This window comes from Talpa occidentalis, unplaced genomic scaffold (genome assembly GCF_014898055.3).
Source record: "Talpa occidentalis isolate TD23 unplaced genomic scaffold, MPIMG_talOcc4v2.1 talOcc4.5, whole genome shotgun sequence".
Classification (NCBI taxonomy): Eukaryota; Metazoa; Chordata; class Mammalia; order Eulipotyphla; family Talpidae; genus Talpa; species Talpa occidentalis.
In genome coordinates this window covers 68,798,439-68,813,270 of record NW_023604861.1, presented here as the reverse complement: position 1 = coordinate 68,813,270, position 14,832 = coordinate 68,798,439, and the positions used below count along the sequence as shown (strand labels likewise).

The following is a 14,832-nucleotide window of genomic DNA, read 5'->3' as shown; positions in this document are numbered from 1 at the left end:
ATCAACAGGCCTTCACAGGCATTCTGGAATCAAGAGCTACAGTTGTAATCTGTACAGATTTTCAAAGGTCATTTAAGAATATACTCATTTTCTGCAAAAAAGAACACAATGCAGATTGGAACTGGATAGGAAAAATGCTTTGATAATTGAATTCAGCTAAAGCAAAGCACTGAAATCACCATTGCTATGCCACACATGTCTAGTTATACTGCTCTCCTGGAAGAATTTCATTTCAGAAAACAGGAGGTAGAGTGTGAGGAAGTAAAAAGGAAAAGCAGTACTTCTTAAATCACTCACGTATCAGGATATCACATTAACACGATGAAAATTATGGAGCTCTTTAAAGTATTCCTTCTATAACTGGGAATAAATAGATGGGTTTCTGCTCATTCCCACTACTGTTGTTGCAATAGTTATCCTCAACTAAGAGTATCTCTAAGGGTGAGGGTGGCAACAACAGAAGATTTCATAATGCATGCCTCCTGTAGCAAGGCACCCATGAGGAAGGGAGTGTGACAAACAGACAAATCCTTGCCTTTCCTAGACCTTGAACACTATCAGCAGCCAATAATGGTATTAAATCTGACCTCTGGATGCTCCTTAAGTATCTATTAGCATAGTAAGTAGATTTATTTATATCTCAATGTAGAGTTGGTCCATACACAAACTCCATTCTTAACAGATTATGGCTGTAAAAGGGGGCACATTTTTAATGAGGCTGTACAATGAGAATGTTTACAGTCAAAGATATAACTTTGAAGTCTCCAAACCTGAACTAAATTCTATCATTACCAAATGTGCCAACTACACATGGATGTAGGACAACCATCACCATCCACAGATAATGGAGCTGTACTATCTTTTAATGAGGCTCTGGAAAGAAAGGATAAGCCAGGGAGGTTTGGCATACAGTCACAAGAAGTCTCACAGATCTCCCACCACCCAAAACCTGTCTTAGTGCTTGGAAGCGAAATCACATAGGATCCAGTCCTCTGGGCATGTCTAATATTCTGGTCTGTTATTAAGGAGTGAACCCCTTGTTACTAAAGATACTAATTTGGAACAAGCCATTAATAAAGACATAAAGATCTATCAAGACTCAGTATTTCCTGTGACTCTGTTGGGAAGGACTACTGTTTTATCTACTTATTTTTTCTACATGTATCTATGAATCAAAACTTATGTAAATGAAAAATTGTATGCTGAAAATTTCATCTGGGTTTCTCTAGATGGTCCTCCCCCATTTCCTGGTCTTAGGCATTATTTTCTCAAATTTAGCCTAGGTTTTACCACAGTCTGGTAGATGAATTTTATTTCATTATCATGTCCTTTCAACAAGAGTATGGAAACCCAATGAATTCCCTCCCCTGCACCCGCAAAAAAACAAACAAACAATAACAACAAAAAATTGAAACACTAGCCTGAAGTTAAAACAAGCCATTGATGGTACTTCAAGGTAAACATCAAAGTAATATCTGGACTGCCAATCTGTGGAAGCCACAGTGAAGTCTGCAAATGTCTCTTGATTCATTTACAGTTCAGACTCATTTATAGTTAACTCTCAAATGCTAAGGGGCCACTTGGTATTCACTGTAGTACAATATGCAACTCTACACAGCTATCTTTAGATTCCATTACTTTCCTTTATGCCCTGTCTCCAGGGACATGAATGCCTCTTTAAGTGAGCATCCTATTCAATGGGTTATTAACACTGCGATGAGGCACTGCCATCTTAGGTTATCTGGCTCCAGGCAAAGCCCTGAGTCCCAGATTCATCAATGTGCTGCTAAAAGCCCACACAGTTTAGTGATATTCCTTCTCAGGTTTTAGCTGTTGGAGCATTCTTCAAGATTCATAGTAAGACAGCAGTTTCTGGACTTTGAAGGACAGCTTCCGTCACAATCTAACACAACTGTTAGTAAAGTCCTATTTCTTTTAACACAGCCACACATTTACATGCAAGGTGTCAGTGATGGCCTAAGTTGTATTCTTTAGCACATGACTTGTTCTCGTCCCCATTGCCCCCACTCCTCACCCCTCCAAGAGCCCTGTTGTTTCACGTGAATACTCTTTATCCCATTCTTGCCTCTGAAGAGACTTAGTCTAATAAACCAGAGAGGAATAAGTCTCACCATTGTTTGGTATACAGAGAAATATGAAGTGCTTGTGAACTCACATGAGAAGTCAGTTAAATTTTTTTTTTTTCCCCCAACTCGTTTGCAGAAACTCCATTTTTTTCTGGTCAACTTTAGTTTTGCAAGTTTGTTTATACAAGTATCAGGGGAGCATGAGATAGGAGGAGAATCATCAGATTAATACCACATGTTAAAACTTGGGAGTTTTAAATAAGGAGTAACGCTCTTGGCATGTTAGATACATACCTATGGAGTCTGAAAGATGGCTATTTTAAAGTCATGAGTGAATAAGAAATTCAGTTTGCAGTATTAAATGCCTGCTTCTTACCTGCAGTAGACAGTTCCAGTTTCTTTTTGTTCTTTCCTTCCATGCCATTAAATGTTTTAAATAGTTTAAGTAGGTTATGGAATATCTGAGGATATTGCTGTCCAATAGAACTTTATACATGATGGAAACATTCTATCTCTTTGTTGTCTATACAGCAGCCACTGATCACAGTTGCCTACTGAGCAGTGAAAATACAACTGTTCAACAGAGGAACTACACTCTTATTTAATTTAAATGAAATAGTCACATGTGGCTAATGTCTACTATAGCAGACAGCACTATTCTAGGTTATAACATTCTGGGTTATGATCACCTCTTTACTCTTCAGTGGCAGCTTGCAGGCTGGGAAACTGGTAAGGTGCCATACTGCCTCAATTGCAAATTACAAATGATCCAAATTTCAGACCTCAATTAGTTTTCTAGCTCTAGGTACACTTCTGCCAAATACTTGCTGGCTGCTGTTAGCAATCAGAAAGGGTGGGGTTAAAAACAAGACATACCTCCTGACAATCTTGCAGGAATTTCTGAAGATCCCTGTTGTCCTTCAATCTCATCAGCAGCTCACTGGCTGCCTCACGATTCTTCCTATGTCTGTTGTAACAATAATAAAAATAATTTTTAAAAAGGAAGTAGAGACTGCTGAAATGCAGAATTTATAATTCAATTTTTTGCCTGGGTTTCTATATATATGTTGCAAACAGTTTGCTTACAGTTCTCAGTTATGTCAAGGAAACGAGAGTTGTGCATGTTCCAAATGAGTAAGTCATTCAAAAGAGACCAAAATACCCGTCTAAACCACAGAGTAGGCCAAGGATGTAGTCATTGCTTCCTAATCTTCTGCAAGGGGGAAAAACATTTGAGCACATACTGTGTGCAAGTCCCCATCTTTGGCACTGTGGAGAAATTTGAAACTTACTTTCAAGAAACTCTTAACTGGGTGATTGGACATGTACCTGGCTAAGAAATATGTAAGCACATAAACAGCTTTAAATGAATGATTCCTGGTAAACAGATTGCCACTTTGAGAAAAATTCACCTAAACAATAATAAGCCAAGAAAGAACTATTTTTGACCTATGAGACTATGTACCTATTCAATCTTACTTTATATTAATAGATAAGGGTAAACAAGGTTTAAAGAAGGTTAGCATAAAACTGCTAAACTTGGTGAATGAAGTGGAAGGAGCAGGGTGTTTGTGTACCAGCTGCAATGCTGTACATAGGGTTTCTTGGCTCACACCGGCGGTGTCAGAACTCACTGGAAGCTCCACATCCCCAATGGCTTATGGTCTCCACCAGAGTCTATGAAAAATAGCCATGTGAGAGCTTTAACTACTGTGAGTGTGAAGGCCTTTATCTACATGGGTCACTATAATGGAGGAGAGCTATGTCCCCGAGAATCAAGCAGCACTGCCATAGTATGGCTTTCCCAATATTCTAGAGCAACCAAAGCCAGGCAGCCAGCCAAAGTGCAAGGTGTTATGAGGGGTAAAGGAACAGAGTGCAAATGAGGCACTCTGGGGTTTTATTCTGCTTCTCAAAGCAATTTCTTACTGCACATGCCTAGGCAAAGTCTCATGTACCATCCTGCTAGAGTCTATGGCAGGGGCGAGGAAGAACACAACTCTGATTCAAAGTGCCAAGAATGCAATTCAGTAAGGCACCTGCTGCTAACTGACCTTTCAGGAACCCTCCTCAGGAGTAATAATGATCTTACTGTGATGCTGTGTGTCACATGGGTCTTAGTGAGTTGGGGCAAAATGAGTGACAATGGCAGCTCTTGTCTGCCCAGAAAACTCTGCCCCTACAGATACCAGTGACTACAAAACAGGAATAACACTGTCAGGTATATATTAGATACATACAAAGACTTAAACATTTTGTAGTTGAAAGGTGTTCCCTAGTTTCAGGAAAGTTTTTATCACTTAGTCAAAATGCAAAAATAGGAAAGTATTTCTATATTGTTCAATGGTAAGAGCTTATCCACGATTCGATACTCCCAAGGTATATATAGATTAGAAAGACAAAACTACAATGGCATGTGCTAGGGGTAAGAGTAAAGGTGCCATTTACACATTCTGTTGCTTGTATAACAACAACAAAATAATAAAGGCCAAAGTTTCTTTACTTCATTGTTATCTTTCCTCAGACTCCAGATTTTTTTTTTAATCTGTTAACTGAATTTTGGCTAAAGGAATTAATCATTTAAAAACACTGGTGGGGAAAAATGTAAAGAAAATTTCTTCAAGTCCCCTACCTTCTAATTCCAACTACTATTTGTAAAGAGTTTTTAAAGTCCTCTGCAATGGAAGTCATTTGAGTTGACATTTAGTCACAAAATAAAAGAGCCCTGTCTTTACTCAAAGTCCTTAAATAAAACTTGAATAAAAGACCACATTTCCTTCTCATGAAGGAGGTAACAGTGCTAAGGGAGAGACAAAGACAATGGCAGTTACAACAGGCGTGCTTGAAACTCGCCTAAGTGATAAAACTAAGTGATAAAAACTTCCCTGAAATGATGGGAATAACTGAGATGAAATGTCAAACTCTGAGAAGATTTACTATGCAAGAAATAAAACTAGGCAGTCTTGAACACAGATCTTATATATTCGAGTCTTGTGCATGCCCAGCTAATTTTTGTGTCCTGGGAATCTTCTTCTTATAGTGGGACCAAGAGGAAGAGAAAGGTCAAGGGCTTCATGTCTAAAGGACACAGACCTAAGAGAGGGCATGACAATGGCCCCTGAAGGATGTGCTCGCAAGTAAAAACTGCTATTAGGCATCTGAGACTACTGTTGACTCAGAAAACCCTCGAGAGAAGCTAATGTGGTTTAACTGTTTACTACTGGCAACCAGTATCATTCATGGGAAGTAAAACTCAAAAAATTTTAAGGCAGGGTCACAGATTTAATTTTTTTTTTTTTGTGGGATCCTTGCCAGAGGCCGGGGAACAAACCGGCACTGCAGAGGCTGCGGGCAGCCTCACAGCCCAGCGCTCAACTGCTGCGCCACCAGGGGAGGCGCACAGATTTAATTTTAATAGCTTCCCATAGCTACCCAGTGTTTCCTGTTAATTGCAAGGCTATATCCCTTGCTTTATTTCCACCTCTCATCTCTCCTATAATAAAACTCAAAGCTCCCTCATCACATGGAGCAGATGCTGAGTTTAACTCTGGTTCTGGTGAAAAGTAAGGAACCTGAGTAAAACAGGTTGGTAATTTTTAAGCTCATCCCCCATATAAGAAAGGATCAAGTCTGTCTTTATGATGTTGGAGAGTGTTCCTTTCTCTCCCAAGACTGTGTGGTGGCTGGAATTTTCCTTTAAGCCAGGAAGCTCAACACTTCCCTGGGGGCTGGCTTGGACAGCAGGCTCCTTTCCACCCAGTCACAAGCACTTTAAAGGTCGTTTGATCTCTACCCACATCTTCTGAGAGTCTTTGTTTTAGTGTACTTTCATTTCTACAAACTCAGAGGTGACTGACAAGATTTCCAGGATGTCAGTACATTATAACAATTTTGCATTCCATGAGAATAGCTTTACAAACCCACCAGAAATTTTCTGGATGGGATTAGATCTTGCAGGTTTTGATATGTACTTAGCTTATCTCCCTACAATGCTTGGAACTCAGATGTGTTATTTCTATAACCGTCTCATATCCTCTTGGGGGGCAGGGTCTGTTTCATACTTAGGGGCCCCAGGGATATTGAAATGAAACCAGAATTATTACCACCAGAGAGGAATGTAAGAAAGCCCGCGGGCAGATCACTGGAAAGCACCCTCCTGATTCCACCTTACAGTTACCAGTAGTATAGGAACCTTTTTCTATCTCTTCTAAAATCAGACAAATCTTAAAGACCTCTGGAACTATAGTTAAAGGCAAAAGGAAGGCTAAGCTACAACTGAGGGCTGCTGAAACGCTCCCTCATATTCAGGAGTCTCGGTCTTGACAACATCACCTGCTTCCAACAGCCCTGCACAGCTGCAGCAACAAGGGACCTGTGAATACACGGAGGGAGCTGCCAGGCGGTTGCACGCCTGCCTGAGCGCGCATGTCCATAACAGGAAGGCCTGCCTTCAGGAACCCATTATGTGTGTGTCTAACACAGGGGAGTGTGGGGCACTGTACTTACAAAACAATGAGAGCTTTAATATTAAAAAAATAAGGTCTATTTCTTTACTTTGAGAATGCCTTGCCTGATCCTTGTTTCGTATATTCATTTAAGGATTCAGTGAAGGTTTTTTTGAGTGTATTTTGTAGTTGCTTCAGGAATAACAGACACGAAAATATCATTAATATAAATTATGTCCTATTCCACAGTATCACCTTTAGAACATATTGTTTAGGCTCTGAATCAGTGCAAAAGACAGATCAGAAGTACTAGTGCCAGGAGCTGAATCTTTATGGGGAAAAGAGTAATTTCCCCTTCTATTCCACGCACAAAAAATTAATCTACAACAAGGTCCTAGGACTCAAGAGACATTCTCAGATATGGTAAGCAAGGAAATGGTCTCTGCAGATTCTTGCCTCTCCTTGCACTAGGAGGTCAGAGGAGAAGTCTTGAGGAAGAGCTCATTTATTGATGGCTTCAGTCTTACAATAAAACCTTAAATTCAACACAAACTGGGGCCAGAGATTGGTTGGACCAGGAGGCTAATAACTGACCCACAACGGTCAGACCTAGACAGCAATGGCTGGCCTACTCTTGTGCATGCTAACCTGGAGTTGCCCTGACTTCCCACCTTAGTAATAATTAAGGCAGGAGGAGGATGAGGGGTGAGGGTCAAACAGTACAGTGACCTTCAACCAGGGAGAAAAATCTTCCAGAACTGCAAATCAATCAATAAATAATATATAAATAAATAATAGGCGCATCCAATCTTGGAGATGCCTTGGCAGAAGAGCAAAAGGGCCTTTTCTTTCATCATGAAGAAGATCTTATAGTATTATCCAAGCCAATTTTCTAAGAAAGGCCTGATAATGGTCCTTTGTGCCTCTGACAGATATTCAGAACACACACACACCAGCCTCTCCTCCTCACTCCCTCCTGACAGGCTTCAGAGGAGTCTATGTGGATGAAGGTGAATGTAGGCTTGGGTTTCAGGGTCCCACTGGGTGACATGATGTGTGTTAACTCTTTAAGGACATGGCAATATCTCACTGCTACTCAGCATTGTAATCCTTTTAAGTTTTTGGTGGAGGATCAGTTTGGTTCCTCAGGCTTTCTTTTGTGGATATTTGTACGTGTCTTACAAGAAGATTCACGTTTCTCAGGTGGCCATGTGCTCGCTGCTCACTGATTAACTGTGATGGATAGATTCAATTTCCCTAGTGGCTGTGTCCCACCCCATAATCCTGAGCAGAGTCCCAAGGACTCTGCCAATGATTGAGATGCTTCAGAATCCCAGAGTGCACTGTTCCCTTCACACCACCATACCTGTCATCAATGGAGTCCACTTTTTCCTGGATGCGATCCGAGTTGATGTTTCCATCACTCACCAGTCTCCGGCCAGTCTCCACAACAGCATTGATCTTCTCCTCATTGGCATCCATGGTGGTCATGAAATCCTCCTGTTTTTTAATAGCCGCTTCGGCACCTTCCAAGGTGGTGGGCATTTCAGTATGGGCCAAAACATACTCCTTGTTGAAAAGAGGGAAAAATTCAACAGGATGAGACTTTGTGAAATTGGACTCAGTGAGAATAATGAAGACACTTGCTTTCCTAAGTAGTCAAATGCTCTAAATTTTTCCCCAAAATAATGTGATGAAAGTAAAGCTTGGTGAATCAGCCATAAGGGTCCTTTCACATGCCCAAGAAGTCAGCAACAACATACCCTTCAAATTCCTTTGAGACAGATTAACAACCCTGGGTTGGTGACCATTCTTTACTATTTTTGTTTCTCTAACTTCAGCCTAGTGTCATTAGGTGATTCTTTCAGAGCAAGGAAGACAGCGCCATTAATCAAAACAAACTGTTAACCCTCCATCCTCACGGACTGGATCACCATCTCACAGAATACTGCCAACTTTATTGCTACTATGAGGACACGTTAGAAATGTAAGAAATCCTCCACAGTAGTTGAAATAGAGCTGTAATTTGAGAAGTAGGAGAGCGTCTGAGAAATCTTCATTTATGTTCCCTGGATTGTGTTGAGTTCAATCCCTTATAAATCAGGGGTTCAAGTTATCCTAATTTCATACAGGTAGGGCTTAAACCAGCAGCCCTTGGTCAGAATGTCTGAGAAGGTGACCAGGGCCTGCTTTAACAGGAATGAACGCCGAAGATTACCTGGTTGTTAAGAAAGGCTTCGGCTTGCTTGGTATCCCGAAGGAACTGCTGGTAGGCATGGGACTGGGAGAGGAGATTTTGCCTGTTCTCCCACATTTTGTGTAGCTCGTTCCATCCAGTGTCCAAGGCCTGTAGCCGCTGTCGCAGAAACATGTATTGGGCGTCGGTCTGTCCCTGGGTGACCATCTCACCCATATCCCTCATCTTCTGGTAGTCCTCCTCGTAGTTGTCAATCTCATTTTTGATGTTCTCGTGCTGAGTGAGCAGCTTCTCTGCCTCGGTTAGGGTGTTAGGCATGTCTTCAGAGGCAATGGCCGTCTGGGTCCTAGAGAGCCAGGACTGGAAGTCGTCCAGGTCCCGCAGGAACTGCTGCAGCTTGCTGGCCTCCCCCAGAGAGGCCTCACGGTTCTTCAGGGTGGTCTTCATCTCTTCCCAAACGTCGCTAATCTCAGCCAGCCGAGACAGGATGGCCTGAGCCTGGTCAGGGTGCTCGGACTCGAGCTTCTCTGCCTCCTTCTGCAGATCGCTCAACTTTGCCTCGATGGCCACCAAGTCCCGCTCCATGCCGGTCAGTTTGCGCTGCAGGGCCATAACACCAGCCAGGTCATTGCCCAGGTCCTGTGTGGATTCAATCACCTTGGTCTTTTCTCGAATCCAGGATTTGGTTTCATTACACTCGAGGTGGTAGTTCTGGATGCTCAGAGCAGAGAGAAGGGCATCCTTCTTTCGGTCGACCAGTTCTCTGAACTGACTCCACCTGTAAGTGCAGGGGCAATTGAGAGAGCAGGGTGAAGAAGAGGCTAGTTCATGGAATTAATAGTGACAGTCAAAGCTGCCATTACCCCCTTCCACTTTTGTTTTCACTGCACACTTTTTGGAAAATCACAGTCTGTATGTGGATACCAAATATCATTAAAACAGCTCAGGGATACAATACAATCTGGAAAAAGCCAGACACGGAAAGGGACTTGTTAAATAGCTCCACCATGAGTTGTGACAATACAATCCTCCCCCCATCCCCCCATGAATCCAGTAATTCATGCCTGCCATACACTTCTTACTCATCTCTGAACTGCACCTAATGATCATTTTCCAAATTCAAAGACTGACAGTAACCTTTAGAACTGCAGCCAGCTTGCTACCACTGCCTACTCAAGTGTTTACTCAACAGAAAGATAAGACTGGGACAAAGGTCTGCCCTGGTAATCAAAACTTCCATTGGCCAACTGTCTCAAACACGTTAAAATTCTGTTCCAGAAATTATTAAAATAGGGACACACAGCACAGGTGCCACCCTGATGTCACCAGGATCCACTACAGTGGGCACAAGAATTACAAGGCCCTGCCTTCTGATGTGGGGAGGGGAAGGTGCCAGGCTGCCCCAAATGATGTCACCTGAGACACTTCTTACAAAACCAGGGTATGGCGCAAGGCAGATGCCAATGCCATGACATCAGCACCATGGTGCCAGTGACCCCATGCAGGAAATTCCTGACAGCAAGGCTCATAAGTGACCTCATCCCCACAGGCCCCACACACAGGGAGCCAGCACACTGCCGGTCTCATGCATACCTCGTGTTGAGTTTGTCCTGCTGGGCTTTGATTTCCTTCTCACTCGGGTGGCCGCTGTGCATGAGCTGTCGCGCAATCTGATTCACCACTGCCACCCGGGAAGCTTGGTTGTTCATTTCGGGTTCCAGGCTCTCAAATCTGAAAAGGCAATTCCACAGTGTTGTCACCTCTTTGGTCTCTAGAGATAAAGCAGGGTGGGCCGGCATCCCCAGCACTATCCTTGCTCACCTGTGCTGGATGACCTCCAGGTCCTCCAGCTTCTCTGGGATCTGCATGTTGTTGAGCCACTGCTCCTTCTCATCAATCCAGAGCTCACAGGCATCAGCCTCACTGAACATCTTGTACAGGGCCAGGGTATCCTGCAGCGCCTGCTTCCTCAACCGCGTCAGCTCTGCCACCTCCTTGTACCGCTCCTCGATGCCCGAGAGCCTGCCCCTCACTTCTGGAGACTCTGCGTGTTCCTGGGGGAGGGCACTGGCTTGCTCGTGCAGAGTGTCGATAGTGGGCCTATAGTTGGCGATCTCCTCCGCCACGTCCTTGTGTTTCTTGACTAGGGACTGTGTGGAGTACTCGTCATGGCCCACGTCGTTGCTGGAGACAATCTTGAGGATGTCCAGCATCCAAGCATCGATGTCATCAGCATCCGCCTGGAACTGGTGCAACAGTGAGGCTTCCTCCAGGCGTTTTTTCCGGATGGCCGAGAGCTGCTCTAGGTTGGCCCACTGCTCCCGGATGTAAATAATCCTCTCTCGGATTTTCTCTGACCCGAAGTGGTCCTCTGCAATCATGTCTTCACCTTCTTTTATGGCCTGCTCAAAGTGACTGCTGCGGCCACTCATCTCATCCTCAAATGCTCGGTGCTTGCTGAGCAGGCGTATGACACTGGTGAGGTCTTTCCCATAATCGTCAGAGGAGAGGATCTTCTCCTTCTCCCGTATCCAGCCTTCTTCTTCTGCCATCTCCCAGAAGAACTTCCAGAGACGACGGGACTCTTCCAGACGGGCCCGGCGCTCAGCTGCCAGCTGGCAGAGTTCTTGGTAGCAGAACTCCATGTGGGCCACGCGGTCTCGGATCACCTGGGGGTCGCAGGGCTTGTAACCTGTTTAGTACCAAGGAAAGAACGTGGGTGTATGATAATTTAGCACAGGCTCTGGCTCCTCTGCCGGCAGTAAACTATACCCCACGTTCTTCCTGCTGGGTTGCCAGTTCAGTTCTAAGTGAGGACCACATTAAGAGGCAACACAGCACCATCTAGGATCCTGACTGGAAGAGAAGGGCAATCATAAGAACTTTTTTTTTTTTGCCCTTAGCACAGGTGATCACTTATGAACCAAGAAACACATAATTCATATGAAAGGAGGCAGCTGCATATAAATGTATCTAAAATATAAGCTACAAACCACATCTTTCCAAACATCCTTTCAACAGAGATACAGACAGGTGTGCAAGGCATGAGATGCTTGAGCAGCATGCCAGGCTGATGGTATGTGGTCCGTTGGGTGTGGTCTGGCAAATCAAATCCCTCAAAACCAAAAAACATCGCAGTATTTGAGGCAAAGACATGTTCACTTAAGAGTTACACAACAGTTAAAAATGCCCAGCAGGCAACTACATGGAATCTGCTGTATCCCTGTCATGGCAGCAGACAAACTGCTGGGAACCTACAATGGCGCAGTCACTTCTAAAGCCCCCTGGCACACACACTCAGCAACTTCAGTAAGATGCATCTCTGGTGGCTAGAGGTAATGCCTGGGGTAGTCCAGTCTCACCTTCCCCGTCTGTTGCAAATTTCTGGGCGGAGGCATTGACACCTCTCACGCGCTCTGCCTGGATGCCAATGTCGGCTTCAACAAGGGCATGCTTCTGTAGCAGGTCTTCCACGCCCAGCAAGTGTTTGCCGTAGTCCTGAGACAGTAGTAGCACCTGTGCACAGGGGGCAACAGAGAGGACATCTGTAAATATGACCCTGACTCTAGTGGCTCAGGATCTCTGGACAAGCTGAGAGATAGCAGCCAACCTGCACCCACCTTTGGCCAGTCTTCCCCTATCTAAAGGGAAACAATGAAGAGCAAATCAGAGTGCAACAAGCCTGAAAGCTTGCATCAGGAGAGAGATACTAAACTAAGAATCATCTATCTGGGGATAAGCAAGCCCAAACTACACTAACAAATACAGAACAGGGAAAAAAGTAAAGAAAGATAAGGAAAAAGGGAGGGAGGGGAACAATAATACATGCACGTATCATAGGATGGGACTGGTCGGAAACGGCTGCCAGTGCCGATTTGTGCTTCTTCCTCTTCTGACAGCCCTGAACATGGAGTTCCCAGCCCAATGTAAACTGCAGCTCCACAAGGAAACTGCCGCACCAACAACTGCTGATGAAGGCAATCAATTCATTTCATGGCAAAACACAGACTCCTAGAAGCTGCTAGTCCCTTACACAGATGCTTTCCTAAGCTCACAGCTATTGACACACCTCTGCAATACTGACACAGTCAAGGGCAGAAGAATCTAACTGAAAAGCTTACAACCTATAGCTTCAACCAATAAGGGAGCAGGGTCAGCTAGCTGTCATGTTTTGTGAGCTCCAGGAAATGTCTTTGGTTTAAAGTTAGATTCCACTAACATTTTCTTTTCTTTCTTCCATTAGTCAGTTTTGGAGACCTCTTCCCACATTCTCTCCAGATGGAATTTCTATTTCACAATTACTTCTGAGGATGTGTACGGCTCAACCTGAATTACAATGTGCATGATTTATAAAATCCAAAGCTAGATCCTTTGCTAGATTTTAAGAGGTCAAGATAGACCATACCTGAGAATATCATAAACCTGGGCCATTAAGAGGAAAAATTCATACTATCACATGACCTTGCCCCTCTGCCACAAACAGTTCAGAGGGGAGCAGAAGACAAGGGCTTACAACCCAGGAGGGAAATCCTCTGCATGGTCAGGCTTGTGAATACATGGGTACCAAGATGAAAGAGGCTTCACAGCGCTGCCTGCAAATTGGGGTGGCTTTGTCATTGCTATGAGGCCAAATGCCTTCCAGGTGGGGAGCTACTTGTCATGGATGAGCTTCCCAGTGCCTGCATCACAGAGCATGAACATGCCCAAACCTTGGCACAGTGGCAGGCTCTCTCTGGGTGAGGGGAAAGCCTGAAACTCTGTGCTCAGCTGTCAGTAACAGAAGGGGAAGAAGCACAAATCAGTAATGGCAGCCATTTCCAAGCAGTCCTTATCCTATGCTATGTGCACGTTTTTGCACTTAGTCCTCCCCAAACTAGAGCCATTTGCACAGAAATCAATGAAATGGGAAGCAAGTTCAATTCTAAAGAATTAAAAATACAGAAAACCACAATTTGATTCTCTACAGTGTATTGTATCTAAGTTAGAGCTCCAGCTACAGAAAGTTCATTAGCTAACTCTCCCACTTCACAAACTCCTTTAACGCATGTGTTAGCAATCTTCCCATGGGTAACATATCCCTTCTCTGGCTTTACAGAGTCCACAGTTAGACAGGGGATACACCTGCATGATGAGAAGTGAGCAGTTGTGTCTCAGAAAAGGTCTGATGGATCGGTTCTGACCTCCTTTCAATTTACCTTCATTTCATCCATCCAGTCCATAATGTAAAGCATTTCCTGGAATATCTTCTGCAGTCCCAGGTTCATCTCCAGACGCTGCCTCCGGGCCCTGAGCAGTTCCAGCAGGTATTCCCAGAGCCGAATGACATTATCCTTCCTCGCTGTGATGCGCTTGATGTCATGGTAGTTCTCAGCCTCGAGCTCCCTGGCCACGGCTACCACAGCCTGCACACGCTCCTCGTAGGCAGCAATGTCTGTCTCAATGGCCTCATGCTTTTTCGTGGCAGCCTCGACTGCAGGAAGGTCAAACCCAAAGTTGTCCTACAGAGAGGTGGAATAAAAACAAAATAAAAGAGCCATCCAATAGGAAGTAAGAAACAGAGAACGGAGGTGGACACCTGTGCACACACCTTAATTTTTGGTGTACAAAGCCAAACACAAACTCTGGGACCACACCCTTGCTGGTCTGGCCCTCGATAGGATGCTTAGAATCATGTGCTTCAGTATGCCTGCCTTTCCCAAGGCAACTCAGCTACTTTTCATTTTACAGAGGGGTTCAGCTCCTACCTAGCACCTGACATAGGACCAGCTGACAGTTCATGCTAAGCCAAGTAGCGAAAAGTCACTTTTCTTTCTTTCAAGACCACTCATCTGTCTTGAAGAATTAGTTGGTCAAAGATTGAGGGAAAGAGGAAATTTTTTTTTAAATTATATAAATGTGAGTGGTTCATGACATACACGCATTGTCTCTAAACAAACTTTGCTTGAGCTGTTTCCAAATTTATGAAAAGTTAGATAAGTAGAAGAGAAAGTTTATTAGATATGATAAACATCCTCCTCATGGGAAGTAGGCATGACAAGTTGACAGCATGTTTCAGAACACTGGATGCTGACCAGCAGCTGGCCTGTGGTCCCTGTGCATGGTC

At 44.0% G+C, this 14,832-nt stretch overlaps 1 protein-coding gene across 2 annotated transcripts in view; it reads right to left on the bottom strand.

Annotated features, from left to right (window-relative positions):
• SPTBN1 (spectrin beta, non-erythrocytic 1) overlaps positions 1-14,832 on the bottom strand; it is a 148,275-nt gene that overhangs the window by 27,801 nt on the left and 105,642 nt on the right. For both annotated transcript variants that reach the window (XM_054701455.1, XM_037527414.2), the window contains exons 11-17: positions 13,925-14,227; positions 12,092-12,245; positions 10,551-11,421; positions 10,323-10,460; positions 8,751-9,507; positions 7,899-8,101; positions 2,964-3,054 (exon numbers count right to left, since the gene is read on the bottom strand). In XM_054701455.1, the coding sequence (XP_054557430.1) occupies positions 2,964-3,054; positions 7,899-8,101; positions 8,751-9,507; positions 10,323-10,460; positions 10,551-11,421; positions 12,092-12,245; positions 13,925-14,227 (2,517 nt within the window). The remainder of the gene's footprint in view (positions 1-2,963; positions 3,055-7,898; positions 8,102-8,750; positions 9,508-10,322; positions 10,461-10,550; positions 11,422-12,091; positions 12,246-13,924; positions 14,228-14,832) is intronic.